Source organism: Chinchilla lanigera, unplaced genomic scaffold, assembly GCF_000276665.1.
Source record: "Chinchilla lanigera isolate Chin_1 unplaced genomic scaffold, ChiLan1.0 scaffold00024, whole genome shotgun sequence".
NCBI lineage: Eukaryota > Metazoa > Chordata > Mammalia > Rodentia > Chinchillidae > Chinchilla > Chinchilla lanigera.
This window is the reverse complement of record NW_004955425.1, coordinates 1,764,382-1,783,386: the sequence shown is the minus strand read 5'-3', so window position 1 is coordinate 1,783,386 and position 19,005 is coordinate 1,764,382. Positions and strand designations below refer to the sequence as shown.

The window sequence follows — 19,005 nt, the reverse complement described above, 5'->3', positions numbered from 1 at the left end:
GTTCCGGCCCCGGCCCCCTCGCTCTCCGGAGGGGCCGCCCGCGTCTGGGCGGCCGCGCTGTCTGTGGGGTGAGCGCCGAGGTCAGGCGAGCGGGCTGGGCTTTCCACCGAGCCTGCTTGGAGGCGCGAGCATTTCGCTCCTTTCTTCGCCTTTCTTTCCCTTCCCCGGTCCAGGGTGAAGGGGCTCCGCGGCGAGTTTACACTTAATCCTGACCTTTGCGTTGTTGTTACGGCAGTGGGAGGTAGATGCATAGCTGATGGCTTTTTCTTATAATACCGATCTGTGACGGGGAGGCGGCTTTTCGAACCTTTTATTTCAACTCAGGTTATCCCAGCTTGATTGGGGTGATTTCCCGGCTGGATTTTCGGAAGGGTTGTTTGGAGATTGCTCTTCTCCTTCAAACTGCATATTGCCGGATGATGTCATGAGGCAGCCCCCTCCCTCCCTTTTTCCCATTTGTTCTGGCGATTATGACTCCGGTTACTCCTAGTACAAAATGAACCTCTGGTTTTCAAATTTCTGTTTGACATAATATTTAAATTCTTTTTGAAATTTTGCTTTGATGTATTTAAAGATTATGACTTGTCATGTAGCTGTGCATGACAAAATAGTAAAAGTTTAGTGAACATTATACATTTTTTATTTCTATTTGTAATTAGTTTCTTAAAACCTCCCTCTAAAATGACTAAGAACTTACTAAAATAGCTCACTCTTTAAAGTATTAGCATTGGAATAATGTCTCATTTGGTAGGTTTTTCAAGAATGTCTAAGAGCTGTGTAACTAGAAATTGTGGAAGCAACCTCTTTATGCTAAATCAGAATGTTTCTCAGGTGGTGGTTTAAAACCGTAAGTGCATATGCTTATAGAGACAGTTATATGAATGAGTTTAGTTTGTGAAGCAGGCACCTTCTCTAAAACCTATCTATCTCACTGTAACTGAAATTGAAGATTTGGAATAAAATTTTGCAGAACTTGATACAGTGTGGATGCTGGTCTGATGTTCATTATCTGAAACCCGTAGGCCTGGGGCCTGTGGAATTTCAAGATTTTAGATTTTTCAGAATGTAATTCAGTACCTATACCATATGTAATACCCACCGTAAGGCCATGGGCAGTTACCTATAATCAAGCATGTTGAAAACTGCAGGAAAATGTATGTGTATCCATACTACATAAACTCAGACTGTTAGTAGCCTCATTTCAATTTAGGTCAGTTTCGTGTCTTCATGAAATAAATGGAGAAAACATTTCTGTTTCAAGAATTTATAAGACTTTGAAATTGTAGATAAATTATATATTGTATTACTGGTTGAAAAGACTAGAGACAAACTTTTTTAAAATCATGAATTAAACTTTGAAAAGACAGATTGGAATAAAGAAGGATAAAGATGAATAGAAAAATTTGACATTCTAAAGCCGGCTTTTGGTACCTTATAAAGTCTTTCAGCATTGGCACTATTTTAAAAAAATGATAATCTTAAAAAAAGCAAAATTTATGTGTATTTGTCAAAGAGACTTTTCAGACCTGGAGTTCTTAGCTTTAGCAATGAAAAAACAAGTCAAGAAAATATGTTCTTGCCTCTTCCAACAGGCAGGAAAGCCAGAAAAACTGGGATGATGGCTGAGTTTATAAGTGGGTAGGAGAGGTCTTGGCATGCTTGTGGAGTAAGTGTGGAGGGTGGGGGGCTGAGGGTGTAGGGTATACAGGGAAAGACGGATTGTGGCCTGTTGCATTGCTTTTCTGCCTTCTCCTGGATTAAAGAGCTCCTGGGAGTTTAAGAACCTAATTGCCATCAATAAATTCTTCTTTGAGCCATTTAAGTAATTCTTCATTTTTGCTCTGGGCTTACAGCTTTGTATCTCTATACTATCTCAATTCAAGTGGCCCTATGTAGTGGCTTTTCCCAAAAAAATGCACTGTGTCACATTAGTTGACTGTGGAAACAATTCAGAGTGACAATTAAAGTGGAAGGGTTTTATGCTGTATTCTAAAGGTTTAAGGAAAGATGCAGGGGTGAGAGAGAGAATGCCTGAAAGGGTACCCCGCAAGTGATAGATCCTAAAACCACACTTGTGTGAAGGAAGTCCATTCCAGCCCGGAGACTCCTAGCACAGTGGTCTCAGTTGACTAACCTGTTACTTTGGTGGCATATAAAAGTCTTCATAGCTCACATCTCACCACAGTATGCCAATTTTCAACTTTTGATGCCCAGTGGAATCAGCTGGGAAACTTTTAAAGCCATCATTATCCAAGCACAAATGCAGATTCTTTACAGACTTTCTGAGAATGGAGCTTGGGCATCTTTTTTAAAAAATTCCTTGATATAGCTAAGTTTGAAAATTGATGCTGTTCCTGCTGAATTAGAAGCTTTAAGGGCAAGGTCTAGGAATCTCTCTTTTTTTTTTTTTTTTTTAAACAACAGTTTCCAGTTCCTTTCCCAAGTCTGCTTACTTCAATAGGAAATATTTGAAAAGCACTGACTGGTGAAAGGCATGGACTAAGTGAATGACAACGTGGTAGTTTAAGTGCTTCTAGTTAGAGATGCTAAAAAGCCTCAAGATAAAACCCTCAGAGGACTACTCGTATTTGAGATTTGACGGAGAGAAGATGCAAGTCCATAGAGTCAAAGAGAATAAAGAATTGAGGGTTGGGAATGTAGCACAGTGGTGGAGCACTTGCCCATCATGCGTAAGGGCCTGAGTTCTATTTTTGTCATGGGATAGGAGGTGAGGGTGGGGGTAGGCTGTTGAAATAGTTACGGGTGTGAAGGCAGGTGATGGAAATATTAAATTCACTGAAGTTGACAGATTGGAGTGAGGAGAATACAGTACTATGTATTAGTTGCTAATGTAATACAGATGTTTGAAAAGGTGGTGAATGGACAAGGAGAAGATGCGCAAAGGGCAGAAATAAGTGTCAAATGAGGACAAATTTGACTGTTCAACATTTTATTAAGCACACAGAAACATGTAGATTCCCCTGGCATATGGTATCAAGGAATGAACTGAGATTAAGAAAGACCTAGATTTTACTTAGGCTAGGGAGGTAAAGGAAAATGGAAGAAAAGTGTAGAAATATCTCAGATGCCTTCGTGCGAGGAGTGGCTGTGTATGTGTTACTTAAGATTGAACCAGAGCTTTGTGCACATGCACTGAATTACTGAGCTACATCCCCAGCCCAAGTTTAGAATTTAAAGATAAGTTGTTCACAAACTGAAGGTCAGGAAATGTGTTAAAGTAGATGGAAGGTGAGAAATGCTTGAGAGAAACCATAAGGTATATGAAGGGGATTTGATAGGAAGTCTATAATAAGAATGAGAAGTTTGTATATTTTGTGTTAGTTCTGTATAAATGAGGTTGATGAAGCTCCTGGACCAAAATGTAACTACATTAGACAGCTGCAGAAAATACCAAGTTGAAGGGAGTTGGGGAGTCCCTGCCTTAGTATGCAGGGCTACCGTTTGAAAAACAAAGCAATATGTACAAGCCACAATGAGCTATAAAAACAGTTTGCACTACAGCAGATCAGAGAAAGTAGGTCATTGTGTGCAGAACTAAGAAGAAAAGCCTTGAACTAAAAAAAAAGTAATCGTTTAAGATGACTGGCCACTGAAAAGTGATAGGATTTGGATAGGCAAAAGAAAGTGGGCAAAGTAATCCAGTGGGAAAAACAACAGGCAAAAGCCTTAAAGGGGAAATACTAGGGAACAATAAAGCAAGCCAAATGGAAGCATGCTGGGTATTTGTGGGAGGTAAATAAGATTGCATGGAGGCTGGAGCCAGATCATTAGGCAGAGAAGTTCGGACATTTTTTTCCCTGTGGTTACTGGGAAGCCAGTGGAATTTCTTAAACAGAGGAATGACATAATGAATTTGGTGGTGGTGTATAGTTACTGTAGTTAAACTAGAGGAGCGAAGAGGAGGAAAGTAAAGGAACGAGCTTTGTATTTCATGTTTGAAGTGATGAATACATCCACTAGGTTGATGGCCATGGGGTAAAATGTAAGGGATGGAAGAATCCACAGTATAGAACCTACAAGCTAATAAGAATGAGAAAAAAGTTTGTTTTTTTTAAAGGACTCAAAGTTTACAAACAAGGTATCTTACAGGAAAATATATAAGAATGCAGTCTAACCAGTAGCATTTCGTGTGTGTGTGTGTGTGTTTGGGTGGGTGTATGTGTGTTTACATAAACCCACCGAGATATTTTAAACAATCTTTTATATATGGAAAATCTTGGGCCTTTTGTTCATTATGTTCTAAGAGGTAAGATTGGGAAAAAATGAAAATTGTGATGGAGAGGAGAATGTGTTTAATTTAATAAGCTACAGATATTTTGAAAACTTACATGTTAAGCACTAGCTGTTGAGTATCTAAGCTGTAACAATTTCCATGAATTAATTAATGCAGCTAACACTTGCACAACCATCCTGTGAGGAAGTTGTTATTCCTTTTTCGCAGAAAAGGACTTGGAGAGTATGTATACCTTGCCAAGTGGTAAAATGACCAGTAAGGGACAGAAGTTGGTTTCTAACTGAGATGTTTCTGACTCAAAAACCTGTGCTCTTTCCCCTAATTTAAACACTGTGTGGTCATAAGTATGTGGCCATGTGGTGCAAAGAACCTCTACATAAAACAATATTTCCAATTTGAGAATGTGTCTACTAAATTTGTTCAAACTTCTGTTACCAGAGATAGAGCTGATATGGAAGGGAATGGTATCTTCTAGGATAGCTGGTCATTTTGGCTTTAATATCATGCCATGAATATATAATTAAGTTCCATGTAAAATAAAGCAATATGATAAAGCAAATGGAAACTGAACTAAAGAGACAAAAAGAGAGGACTCTGACTATATACATACCTTGGGCATCTCTGATTGAGTAGGTTATAAAGTCTGTCACCTTTCTTTCTTTTTTTTTTGAAGCTGAAAAGTCATAGTAGGGTTACCTGCTTATTCTTCCAGTCATAATTAATCCAGGATGTTAGGACACCAATAATTTGACTATGTAATTGGAAAAAAGTGATCATTATAAATTGTGAACCAGAGAACCTCCCAGCATGTCAAATGTGATGCTGCTTTTCTCTTACAACTCTTTGTCTATAATATGGGAAAAATAATAACAGAGCCTTATTCATAGGGCAGATAAGAATTTTAAATTAATTAACACACATAAAACATTTAGAAAAAAGTGTTGTGTAAAGTAAGCACTCAAATGTTAGATAATATAATTATTATTTACAAACCAATATCTATAGCTAAAAACACTGTTTATAAGATTTTTCATTTATACTTTCCTATATCAAGCCTCAGGCTCTGGGTTATTTTGTCTTTATGAACACATCACTTTACCTGCTTCCTCCCATCGCACACAGAATTAAGGGATGTCATGTGCTATCTAAACTCTTTATAGAGCTGGAATATTTATGGCTTCACATGCACTTCTTTTTGAAAAGGAAGAAAAATAGCTTTCAAGAAGGTTATAGGTTACTGTTATCAGAGTAACAACTTCTTTTGGCATTGGGTTTAAAAATTAACTTGCTTATTTTTAGAGCTGAGAAGAGAAAGATCAACAGTGGATGAATGAAGTGGGTGTTGAGAAAACTCTGGGAAGCTTTGATTTCCTTGTTTTTTCATTTTTTTCCCCCAAGCATGTGGTTCGCTCTATGAGTGAAGATCTCTTCTTATATGGTAAAATGTTATATTGATGAGCCTTATATGAATAGCTAGTTGTTTTTAAATTGATATTCTAACTTGGAGGATATCTATGTGACATCATAGTGAGCAGTTAAAGAATATTTTTGGAATGAGTGTAATCAAATGAATGTACCTTTTAAAAATAAAAATCTTTGAAATTTTACTAATTCAGCTGAATTAAAAAGTTGGACGTTTGAATCTAATTTTCCAAGATATATTTCAAATTGACCTGATTTGACTCATATGTTTTTTATTAAAGAATAGCAAGACTTAATGGGTTGTGGAAGTATGACTGCATTAAAACACATTCTAAAAGTATTGTTTTACTGTACAAGCATAATCTTTTGATGCAAATTCACCTTTTTCTGTGTTATAAAGTAAATGCATAAAATCTGATACCACCGTGCTTTTCTGATGGTAAAAAAACACTGAATCTCCAAGCTTCAGAACTAATGTCCATAGAGTTGTGTCATTTATCTCTAACATCTCTTGCATTGTGACCTTTTTTTGTGACATAGTTTTATTTCAAAATACACATGCTTATTTCTTAGTTTCCTGTAAAAGATACGGCTTATATCACTTAAAGCAATTTCAGGTGGGCAGGTGTTACTTAGTTTGGGAGGGAAGTTGACACTTGAAAGTAGCAGGTTTTTCACATCTTAATAGAAGGATGTGAAGTTAGCACATCTGATTTTATGACCCAGCATCCTAATAGGAAACTGTGAAAAAAATATGCACAAAAAAAGAAAATCTTCACCTGGTAACAGAACTGAAAATAGTCCCTTTTGTGGATTCTACATGCAGTTAAAGCCTAACATCTTAAACAGCCCTAATTGGTAATTTAGGTAAAGTTATTTGAGATGTGACAAAGCAAGGTATCTTGTTTAAAATTTTAGCTGAAAACATATCAATGTACTTTTGTTCACCAGGCTTTTGACATAATTTGGCTGAGTATGTCAGGAAACTACTTATCTTCTGAAAAGTAGCTTTTGTATCCATCATAACTAGTCCTTGGATTCATTGAGATAGGCACACAAATTCAGAGACCTGTGATAGTGAGATAGTATGGTTTTAGTGTTTTGTGATGGAGTAGCACTAGCAGTTATTCCTGTATTAAGTATTGGGTTAGAATATAAACAAAAATGTTTGTTTGCTAAAGCAGCTTTGGAGGATAGAGCAAATTAAAAGTAAATTTTATTACAATTCTGAATATAATTTATTATCCATACTTAGTATTCAAAACTTAGTATTCATACAAAAGTGCTCATAGAAAACTATGCATAGTCTTTTTACGGGCATCTGAGAGAAAAATATGAAAGAAATTAGAAAGTCAACTGAGATGCAGTTCCTCAGTAAAGGTTAAAAGTAGAAACTCATGTATTCAAATAAATTGTAAAATACAATTAAAAATATGTAATTATTTCAATAAGAGCAAAACAGGTACTAAGTATTTAAATTTCTTGAGGCTACTTTATGTAGTTTTATATATAATTGATCATAAAGTCAAAAAAGACTACTGAGTGAGGTCTAGGTACAGGTTAGGTACAGGTAAAATACAATTTTTTATTACTGTGGCAAAATCATAGTTAACCTCTGCCTGTGGTTAAGTCTGTTACTCATTATATCAGGTTGAAGTCTTTTGAGTATTTTTTTTCCCTTAGTGAAATCTTAAGGTGTATCTCACCCCTCCCCTTCTCTGTACTTCAAGTCATAATAGCTGGTTTGACATCCTGCTGCTATCTGTCAACACTTCCAGTTTACTGTTGACCACATTGCAAGACTTCATCTCTAATGTTCTTCTTCTGTAGGACTCATAATAACAATTCCAAAAACTCCCGAGAAAACCACATGTAGTATCTGTGGTACGTCTGAATTTCAGAAGAGTTATAATGTTCTCCAACCTTTAATTTGGTCTGAAATTTGATATTATATTAATAGCCAATAGCTTCTGGATTTTATTCTCTAATATTTAATCAGTTTACCATTGCACAGTATATTACCTTGGTTTTTTTCATCATGAAAACCTTAGATTATGTGTAAGATATGTCTTGTGCAAGTTGCTCTGGGGCAACTGCTGCGGTTTTTTTGTTTTGTTTTTTATTTTTATTAGTACATATTTGCAGCAGTGATGATTACATTCACTGTAGAGAATTAGTACATTATACAAAATACATTTCAATTCTTTTTTCCCTCGCCTCCACTCCCTTTTATTTTTCCAGAATCAGATTTATTTATCTTACAAGACCTTGTAAAGTTAGTTATCACATATTCAGATTGAAAACGAGAGAATTTGCTTTTATTAATCTGTCAAAAAAAAATGTCCATGATTAATTTCATGCCATCCTAAGTATAAAATGTGATGAACACTGTCATTTTATAAATAACAGACTTATTGGGTCCAAGGAACTTTTCATGTTGTTTAAGCTTTTTTGATTATAAGAAATGCAAATTGGTCCACTCAAGCCTCCTATTTTCAAAAGGAGTTTATCTCATGCTTAGCCAGTCTGTCTTCTTTATAGTCCTCCATCTAAAATCTGAAATGATCTCCTTTGATTGACTTCATAGGAAGTATCCGTGCTTTTCGTGCAAGGCCACCCCACCTACAGTTGGGCTGCCTTTTGGTTGAGTGCCTGTCTCTGCTCCAACCCATAGTCATTCCTGAACAAAGAATAACAGTAATGCTCTGTGGGGACCTCTTGTAGGGTCATTTAAACACAAAGGAACATTAGATTTGGCAGCCATGATACTATGCCTGATACGTCTTCCTTCAGACCTTAGTACTTTTTCTGCCACAGGCCTATTTCTCCTTCACCAAGGCTTTTGAGTGGTCTTTACTCACTGCCTTCATTTCTTAAATTCCTGTTCTTTAGCCATGTAGTTTTTGCCACCATCATTCCCCCGAATCTGTGATTTCCACTCTTTTCAAGATTTTATAGTTGCTTATTAGGGTAGACACTGTAGGAATAACCACTGTTTATCATTTAATATTATTGACAACATTTTCCTTGAAACATTATCCTTCCTTAGTATTGTTCTTTATTAGTGTATGCTTGGACTATATAATGATTATGTTCCTTGTGGGGAGTTGGTACATAACACATCTTAATTCTTTTTTCATCTCGTTCCATTCTCCTTCCTCCACTCTTCCTCCATCTCTTGATCCCCTTCCCACCTGAGAAAGATCTATTTTCCTACTTCCTATTACCTATCTTTTATTTTGCTCTTAATTTATATTTTGGGTTTCTCATATAAGACAAGCCCCTTTCAAGATTTCTTGTCTCTTTGACTATTTTTTATCTCCTTTATCTTCTCACATCATACGGTTTTTTCTTTATATTAGCTTTCTGTTGGTGTATAATTCTGTCAGAAAAATTTTAGTTATTTTGCCGTGAAAAGCATGCTTTTACCTAGTGGAAATTGGTTCCTTCTCTAGTTATTCATACATCTTGTGTTTATATAGCCTGGTATAGGATTTTCTTCAAATATAACCTCTTCTTTACAGTGAGGTGTCAAAATATATCTGTTCTCCTGAAATTTGAAATAACAAATTTTACATTTATTTTATAATTTATAATTTCATCTGTCTTACAATTTATGAGATAATCTCTCTTTCTTTTTATGGTTCAACTGAGACCTGAAAGACGGTAGGTGTTGCTGTTTTGTCCTTGCCCAGCCCAGGCTGCCATTCTTCATTCCTTGTTACTAGTGTCAGGGTTCAGACTTCATTTCTTACATTAGAGCTGGTTGACTGCCTAGTACCAGAAATCGAGTACCTAGTACCCCCCCGGTACCAGAAATCGAACTCACAACCTCACGCTTGCCAGGCAGGCACTGTGCCGCTGAGCTAAATCCCCAGCCCCTAGAGCTGGTTGACTTTCATTATTACTTCTCTGCAGTCTGTTCCCAAAACTGCTACCAGAGTTTCTTTTCTAAAATTCAGACAGAATCACTTTTTTTTTTTTTTTTCCCCGTCTTTTTGAGACAGGGTCTCGCTATGCAGTTCAGGCTGGCCTTGAGCTCACTTCGTAGCCTAGGCTGGCCTCGAACTCGCAATGATCCTCCGGCCTCAGCCTCCCGAGTGCTGGGATTACAGGCGTGAGCCACCATGCCCAGCCCCAAATCATTTTTAATTATCTCTCTTTTCAGTTTTTTCATACTGTTGGGAATCTGCATTATAGTTGTTGGGTAACTTAATTGAATTAGTTACTTATTTTTTATTATTTGGAGATCTCATAAGTGCACTAAACAAGGTTTTTGGGACCTTCTCTTTTTAAGACAAGGTGGAAGAAGGGAGAGGGAAAGAAAAAAACCACTGAATCTTTCTATATTGGGACATCAGAGGTTTTTCCTAAAGTACACTTACTTTTTGTACATTACTTTTTTCTAGTGAATGAGTTGTTTTCTAAAGCCATTCAACTTACATCTATGAAAGTAAGAAGAAGATAGCTGGAAATTAGGATGGAGAGTCCTCAAAAAAACTAAAAATAGAAAATTCCATTTGACCCAGTTTGTTTCTCTTGTAGGTATCTTCCAGAAAGAGTGAAAGGCATCATATTACAGTGACATATGCATACCCATGTTTATAGCAGCAAAGTACATAATAGCTAAATCTCAGAAGCAGCCTATATGTCCATCAGCAGATGAATGGTGTCTTAGTTACTTTTCTCACTGCTGAGACAAAATACCCAACACCCAAAGTTGAAGGAGGAAAGGTTTATTTGGCTGTTTGTAGAGGTTTCAGTCCATAATCAGCTGGCTCCAAGATAGGGTTCCCTGGCAGAGGGGCATTGCAGAAGAGAAACAGTTCATAGCAGGTAAAAGACAGAAGGCAGAAGACACCAAGCTACAAGTGACAAGAAAGGAGCCCAGCAGTTCTTTTTGTGCCTTAAAACTTCTCCAGGCTACTCACCCTTAGGGCAGTGTTGTACACACACTCTTCATTGTAGCATCTCACTGTTAATCAATCCCAGTATCCTGTCCTTGATTCCAGCATCACAAACCCTGGATCTAGCCACCTCCAAAAAGCCCCGCCTATGACTGCATGGGACTTTGGGGGGACATCTAGACACAGCCATAACAGATAGATAAAATGTGTTAGTTACACACAGCAGAGTACTACTCTGCCATAAAGAAGGATAAACTTGTATCATTGTAAGTCAGTGGATGCACCTTCAGACTATAATGTTGCGTGTCTAAAAGAAATCAGACATGCAAGCTTAAATATCAAGGTAAATGTCTTATATGAGAAAACCCAAATTATAAATAAAGAGCAAGATAAAAAATAGATAGTAAAAAGTAGGGAGATCTTTCTCAGTGGGGAGAGGATCAAGATATGGAGGCAGGGGGAAGGAAGGGGTGAAAAAAGGAATTGAGATGTGTTATGTATATGCGCCAACTCCCCACATGGAATGTAAACATTATGTACAGCACATGTGTACCAATAAAAAATTAATAATAATAAATGCTCAAGAAGGTTGTTGTGAAAATAGGCTGATGTTAACATACTGACTTTCACATGATAAGCCTTTAATGAATGATAGACACCCTGTGATGTATCATTGTAAGTGTATATGTAGACTTCCTGGCCATTCAGACTGGAGTTTGAATTCTAGCTTCCTACTTAGCAGCTCTGTGAACTTGGGCAAAACATCTCAATTTCCTCATCTGTAAAATGAGTACCAAATATATGTCACATAGGAATCTTGTACATTAAATAAAACATCATATATAGTAGTAAGTATGTAACAAACACTCAATAAGTAGCTTATTTTAGTATTTTGTTTTCTTGGTAATAATTATTTATTGAGTGCCTGTTATGTGATATGTTCCTAACAAGCAACAGAAATGTGACACTACATGAGAAATTCTGCTATATTTCCATCAATAATGCAAACACATGCATTGGGTTGCATTTTGGCTATTTGGTTTCTAAAAGGTTCGCCATTACTGATATGTATCATTTCTATTTGTGACCTATTACAGCTATTTAGATGGCTCTATAAGAGGATGGGGAATATGGGGGAGAGCATGTGGATATTTGGTGAACATAAATGCTTTGGCTTTGTAACATATGAGCTAATTTTTAAAAGATTATTGGAAGTTGATCAGGAGAATGAAAAAGCAGAAGAAAGAAATGTCAAAGTATCAGAGTAAAAGAGTTATCTTTTTTCTGCTGTCAAAGTGAAGAAGTTATCTTTAGAGTAAAAAAGTAGATGTTAAGACCTTAACTACTGTATTTTCTTTAAGATCTGGACATTGTAACGTAGTGTATGAAGATGTGAAAGCTGACGAGAAGCCCTAAGATTGCCCTGTAGCTGAATTGTACATTGGTTACATGATTTTATTTCTATATGAAATATAGATTATAAGTATGTATTCTGAACTTTGTAGGGTTGTTACTTTGTGAAAAATGTGTTAAAAGATAGTTTATGCTTTGGAAAGATATCTCTGTGATCTCTATACTTAGAACTCTTTTTTAAAACCATAGTACACCCAAAATGCAATCAGTACTTAGAAAAAGTAACCTGTAAAGGATTTGTGTTCTTATCTGAACTTTTAAAATTGTAGCATATTATATCAAAGGAAAGCCTTCAGTGAATCAACCTGTAAAGTATTTAATTACATAGTTAAAATAGCAGTTAACATTAATGAAGTATGAAAGGAGCAGTGCTGATTATTTTATATGTATTATCATTGCATTAACACAATAATTCTATGAGGTAGGTGGTATTATTAATCCTTTTTAAAACTTTATTAGTTTGTAAGCAGTTTGATGATATGGCTCTTTCATACTTAAGATAACTTAGTCCTAGCAAAGGTAATTCACTTGAATGTACATCAGCTTTATCATATTTCTGTCATGAAATTTAGATCTGTATTATAAATGGTTTTGATCCTTGCAATAGTATAATTTAGTTATAGGTAATGGAAATGATGCTGCAATTTTAACTTCTTTGCTTTTAGGATTTGGACAAAGGAGCCAAAGGGCAAATTTCCACTTTGAGCAGTGTTCTTTCAGCTGTTAGCCAGAAGAAGGAAGCTGTTGAAAATAGAAGTTTACCTACACATCTCGTTTTCCCTAACATCAAGAACGGTAATGCTCTGTATGTCTTGGCAGAAAGTATATTACAGTATTAAACTATTTAAAGGGTAGATTTTTGTTACTCTGCATTGTGCTGGTAGAGCTACTTAATATAACAACAATAAAGAAATAAGCTATGTAAATATTTACAGGATGCAAAATCATTTTTAGGGGATTGTTATGTAGAATAAGAGAATGAAATATAACTCACAAATAATAAAAAAATTTGATTAAAGAGCCAGCTTCAAAATAAATACATAAATACTATACATATATCAAGTATGTTTTATATATACAGTGATCCCTCACCTATTGTGGGAGTTACGTTGCAGAGACCCCTGCGATAGATGAAAATCCGCAAGTAGTGGCATTGTATTTATTTTATTATTTATATATATTTTAAGGCTTTACAAATCCTTCCCACACTCCTATAAACCTTTCCCACTCTCTTATTAACCTTTCCCACACTTTTATAAAAACTTCATATTCTCTTAAACACTTTCTACACTTTTAAACCTATGTAATTTTATCAAAATGTAAAATTCTATATGAGTACTCAATGTGAAGTGGACAAGGAGGGATGCTGAAGTGTGGACACAGGGTGGGAGAGCAAACAGACCAATGCTACGGTCACTGAGCCAATCAGTGCCCAGGATACAGAACACAATGCTGTGGTTGGTCGCCTTCCATTGCATCAGCCAATAGTGCGCTGTGTGCAATCTCACACTGGCAAGCTTGTGTGAATGGTAGTGGTGTACTGCTTTTCCTTTGTATACGGTATGGTATTCATATGCTGATGAAATACATGCTGTATTTTATTTCAAGTTAATATTCTTTTAATGTTTGAATTAACATTTTTAATATTTTTTATATTTTAAATTTTTTAGGCAAAAATAATTAAAATCATAAATATTATATAAATACCTATATACTGCAAAATTCCATGATATAGTGAAAACACCTCAATACAGAATTAGATACATTTTTTTAAAAGAACCCACAATATAATGAAGCTGCAATAAGTGAACCATGATATAATGAGGGACGACTGTAATCTTTGTTATGTAAGATTAAAATGTAATGCAAATATTTATTAGATTTTCTATATTTGAGCAATAACCAATTAAAAAACTTGATGGAAAATAATAAAAATTTAGAAATAAACCTAAAAGGAAATAAATAAAGCCTATATAGAGAAAATGTAAACCTTTACTGGAAGACTAAAAGATAGTTTCCATGGAAAAATAAATTTCATAGAGATGTCAGGTCCACCCAATTTATTCTCTACATTTAATGAACATTTCTTTGGAGAAACTTAACATAATGATTCCATGTTTGATCTATGAGAATAAATATCTAAGAAGGTGTAAGATAAAATAATGAGAAGGCCCATTCCTCTACAGTGCCATATATCATAAAGCTATAGTAATGATAGCATTGCTACCAGGAAAGCCAAATAGCTGAAGATAGATCAGTGAAAAATATTGTGTGCAAATGACATTAAATTATTCAAAAATTGGAGTTAGACCAACTGGCGAACCTCTCAAAGTTAGTGAAGTTAGTCTTTTTTTTTTTTTTTAAACCTGTGAAAGTACTGGAAGAGTGTGCAAGAGATTTTAAAATCTGCATATACTTAGTGACCCAGTAATTTCATTTCTAGGAATTTAGTCTAGTAATGTAGCATGTGTGCAAATATACAAAGAAAGAATGCACATTATTTATAATAGTATTTGAAGCAATATAAGTAGATTGGCTAAGTAAATTGTGTTAGTCCATACTGTAAATACTCTGTTTTTTATTTAGGAGAATGTGATATATACATAAAATGAATAGGAGAAATGCCCACAAAACTTCATAGAATTTTTAAAAAGGAAGTTACACAATTATGTAGAACATGACTCCAGGTTTTTTTTAATTGAAAGAAGCTGTTCATTCTTTCAGCATAGACAGATATCCACTGATGGCTAATGGTTTTTTCCTTAGGAAGGTAGAATTAGGGGTATATTAGTAATATTTTTTGGTTTATCTCTGTATTATTTTGTCACAGGAAACATACATTACTTGCATACTTTTATGTACTACTCAACATGTAAAAAGACAAAATAAATCTGCAAAGCTTTAAATGCCCCTCACTCTTTAACCAAAAAAACCCCCAGACAAACCTAGAAATGGTTAACAGCATTGTTTATAATAAATTATCTATGTCCATTAGCTAAATATGGCATATATTATCACAGAAATTTTCTGTTTAACATTGCAAGCTACTGCGATACCTATTCTATGGTCTTACAGTTTAGTATGTATATCATCTCAATAGTGAATCTTTGCCTTTGATAACTATCTTCTTTACTTCTATACACATACATTCTATCACTTAGGTCTTACCATATGGGGGCACCAGTGCCTGTATGTCACAGTTCCCCAATCCATGTACAGTATAACAAACCAATAATTGCAGTACCATTATAGAAAGACAAAGAAAACGAATCTATGTGGGAGAGGAGTTAAGAGAAATGATTTTTGGTTTAGACATATTAACTAGGTGATAATGATAACTTTTATTTATGTAATATAACTAGAGAAAACTTCCATGTACATTTTATTTGAGCCTCATAAGAGTCATGTAAAATAGAACAAATTTTAGTATCCTCATAGTATCTGTCATTGCTGCATGACAAACTACTACAATCTAATGGCTTAAAAACAATGTCCATTTATTAGCTTACATGTCTTTAGATGAGAAGTCTGGAAGAATGTAGCTGGGCTTTTTATTTAGTGTGTTACAAGGCTGAGATCATGGTATTGGGTGGGCTGGGCTGTGCGCAAGTATCCTTCTCTAAGCTTCTGGTTGTTAGCAGAATCCATTCTTTGTGGTTGTAAGACTGATGCCGCATTGCTTTGCTTGTCAACCAGGGGATGCTGTCAGCTCCTAGAGAATGCACATAGTTCCTTTCCATGGGCGTTCTCATAGACTTTTACACAATATTGAAGCTTATTCTTTCATGGTTGACAGCAAGATCCCTGTTTTGAGTCACCTTTATAATTTCGGTCTTCATGATTTTGTTTTCCACTACCTATGGGAGAAAACGCTCTGCTTCTAAAGAGCTTGTGTGACTAGATTTTGCCTACTTGGATAGACTATTTTAAGGTCATATTTATAGTTTCTTAGGTTTAACACTATACCATATCTTTTGGGAGGCACAGTTCAACTTGGGACAAAGGGTTAAGAAACTTAAGAAAGTTGGAGTATGTGCTATGGAGTCAAGAAATGAGGATAACCATAAACTTTGTTTGAGCTTTTTTTTCAAGTTGCTTAGCATTTGATGCCACCTTCAGTTTTTTTCTACGTACTCCATTGTCTATACAAACATACTGATCTCTGATCTTCACTTGACAACTTGTACAAGGTGCGCCGAAAGCATATAGTGAATATTTAAAGTTTTTTATTACGGTAAAAGACACATTGCCATTACCCCCACACACACACACACACAATATTCCCCCTTACCTTAAACACACATCCTTCTTGCCACTTTCTGACGCAGTTCTGGATGTTCTTTTTCATGAGTATCTTTAGTTGTGTTGTTGTAGCTGCCTCAATACTCTTAATCAATTCAAAACATTTACCTTTCATGATCATTTTGACTTTGAGGAAGAGCCAGAAGTTATATGGTCGCAGATCCAGTGAACGAAGTGGATAAGGACACACTGTCATGTTTTTACAAGTCTGCTTTTCTGTTGGATGGCACTTAGTAGTAACTTTCACCATATTTTTTATCACACTTCACAAAGACCTGAAAGAGGACTTCCAGAAGTGTTTCAGGAAGTGGCAAGAACAGGGGATAAGTGTGTTCAAAGCAAGAGAGAGTATGGAGGGGGTGGCAATACATCTTTTGCTGTAACAGTTTTTTAAAGTTTAAACATTTACTGCACATTTTTACCGTGCCACATCCGCCCACAAGTCCTTGAGTGGGTGTATTGACCCTGAATATGATCCACCTGTTGAATTACTGTTTGGTTGCTTCTCTCTCATCTGTGCCAGTCTTTGTGGAATCTAGACTTACTCTCAACCTGAATTTGGAATATTTGTCTATACCACTCTTGATGAATAGACCTTTTAGCAGACTTCACTGCCTCATTAGAACTCCTGATGCTGACTTCTAGCTGTTCTGTTTGGATGCCACCTACATTCAGGCACTTCACTCGTCAAGGGTGCTGTTTTATTGGATGGGAATTTGAACTAAGTCTTCCATGTGTAAGCATGTTTGTATTTCCTTGATCTTTTGAGAAGTTTTCCTTACTTGCTGATAAGATTATTTCCTCAAAGGTGCATCATTCTTGGCAGTTTTATATTATCCCTCTTCTTTGATAGCTGGATCTAGGCCAGATATCCCGTAAGAGCTTCTTTCCCCTTCTGGTCTTCATACGGTGTTAGAAAAGCTACTGAAGCCCAGCACAGGTGTACCTAATAGTTGAGGGATGCTTTTCCTCCCCATAGATCACATGACTAGGTGTGATGTCAAGTTGGCTGTCCTTTTAAAGATCTCAGAAGTGTAGGCATTTTACCTACTGTAACACCTGCTGGAGATGAGCTATCTTGAGAGAGACAATCCAGAAGATGCATAAGGTAGGAGTTGAGGGATATGGAAAGAAAACACTAGATTCTCTCCTTTTTATGCCTCTTTTCAGATTTATTTAAAACATCTTTAGATATCACAAACATCTTTAAAAGAAATAAAGCAATTCTTCCTTAAACATTTTAAGGGATATTTGCACTCTTGGTTATTCAGAAAGTATTATACGTGAACTCTTGACATTTACCTTGAGGGCAATATTTTTTTCCCAGCTCAGCCCATTTTATGAGTTTACTTCGCAGAGCCCTGATGTGACATAATGAACTCCCAAGGTTTTATACTGTATCGAAGTTTATCTTTGACATTTTGAAATAGCCAGGGAAGAGCAAGGTGGTTTTCACTTTGGATAGTAACTGGATCTATGTGTGGGTCTCGCGATCTATTTACAAATTAAGTACCCCCGTGGTTCGCTGTTTCCGTAAGAGCACTTTGTGGAGTATATGGGAAGATAAACTGTTAAAGGAAACTCAGCAGAGGGCTTGTTATGTGGGGAGAGCAAAGGACTTACTTCTTTATGGTTCCTGCCTTGAAATTATTTTCAGGACCTTAAGTGACCCCATATCCAAGTTTCCTTGGAAAATAAACTGATTTTGGACCAGATCTTCCAAGATCTTTCCCTAGATCAGAGTGAGTACCTTGGATTTTACTTTTCTTAACTATTCTTAGAGAGGTATATCTATGAAGAATGTAAAGTATTTTGCTGCATTTACTGCTTATTACTCTTTAGTAATCTTTGTGCTCATGAAACTTTGAGATGAAAAAGGTGTTTTTTAAAAATAGTAAGGTTAATTTCCTTGACTACCTAGCATTCATGTGCTTCAAAAATCAAAACTAAAAATAAATTTTAGATGTCTCATTGTCACACTTTTCCTGCTTTCTCTTGTATTCTTTCCTGTATTTCTTTATGCAAGTGCAAGCGTGTGTGTGTGTGTGTGTGTGTATAATCAATTTTCTCATTTTCTTAAAATAAGTAACTACATATACATTGTCCAGTACCTTTCTTTAATGTATTCAAGATATCTTTCGGTGTGGTCTATTACTCAGTAAATAATGTACTGAATGAGGAAATGGATGGGAGGAATTTTTTTTTCTAACCAGTTTGCCAAACCTACGGCAAACCTATCTCAAAACTATAAGTTCTGTAAGATAGTTCAGTAGAAGGCACCTATTTCATTAGTGATAACGTTCCATAGAAATAACTTTTGTATATTTTTATAACTAAATCCATAAATATTTGATTCATGCTTTTATTGCGGTTTTATAAACACAAACATCATTGAATTTAGTAAAAGTCTAACTCCACAAACCAGTGAAGGTATTGCTTTATTTGGCTCTGATAGCTGAAGTCCTGTAAGTCAGAGTTCTTCCCCCTTTTTTCTTTCTTTCTCCTGCCTTCAATTTTATTTTTTGCTAAATGTTCAGAAAAATCATCCTATAGACAGTGGTATAAATACCACCTGTTATGACTAATTCACTGTGATATTTCCTTGTTTTAGCTTCCTGCCGTTATTGAAGTAATCAAAAGTAGTACCAAAGTACTAAACTAATAAATGGATCCTTTACATTGTTGTTCATTAGCTGCCTGGTACGC

The 19,005-nt window shown here is 35.7% G+C and overlaps 1 protein-coding gene across 1 annotated transcript in view; it reads left to right on the top strand.

Annotated features, from left to right (window-relative positions):
* Nucleotides 1-11,705: 11,705 nt before the first annotated feature.
* Nucleotides 11,706-19,005, top strand: part of Hectd2 (HECT domain containing E3 ubiquitin protein ligase 2) — a 51,048-nt gene continuing 43,748 nt past the window's right edge. Inside the window, exons 1-2 of the mRNA XM_005386086.2 lie at nt 11,706-11,840; nt 12,663-12,792. Of these exons, the coding sequence (XP_005386143.1) occupies nt 11,706-11,840; nt 12,663-12,792 (265 nt within the window). The remainder of the gene's footprint in view (nt 11,841-12,662; nt 12,793-19,005) is intronic.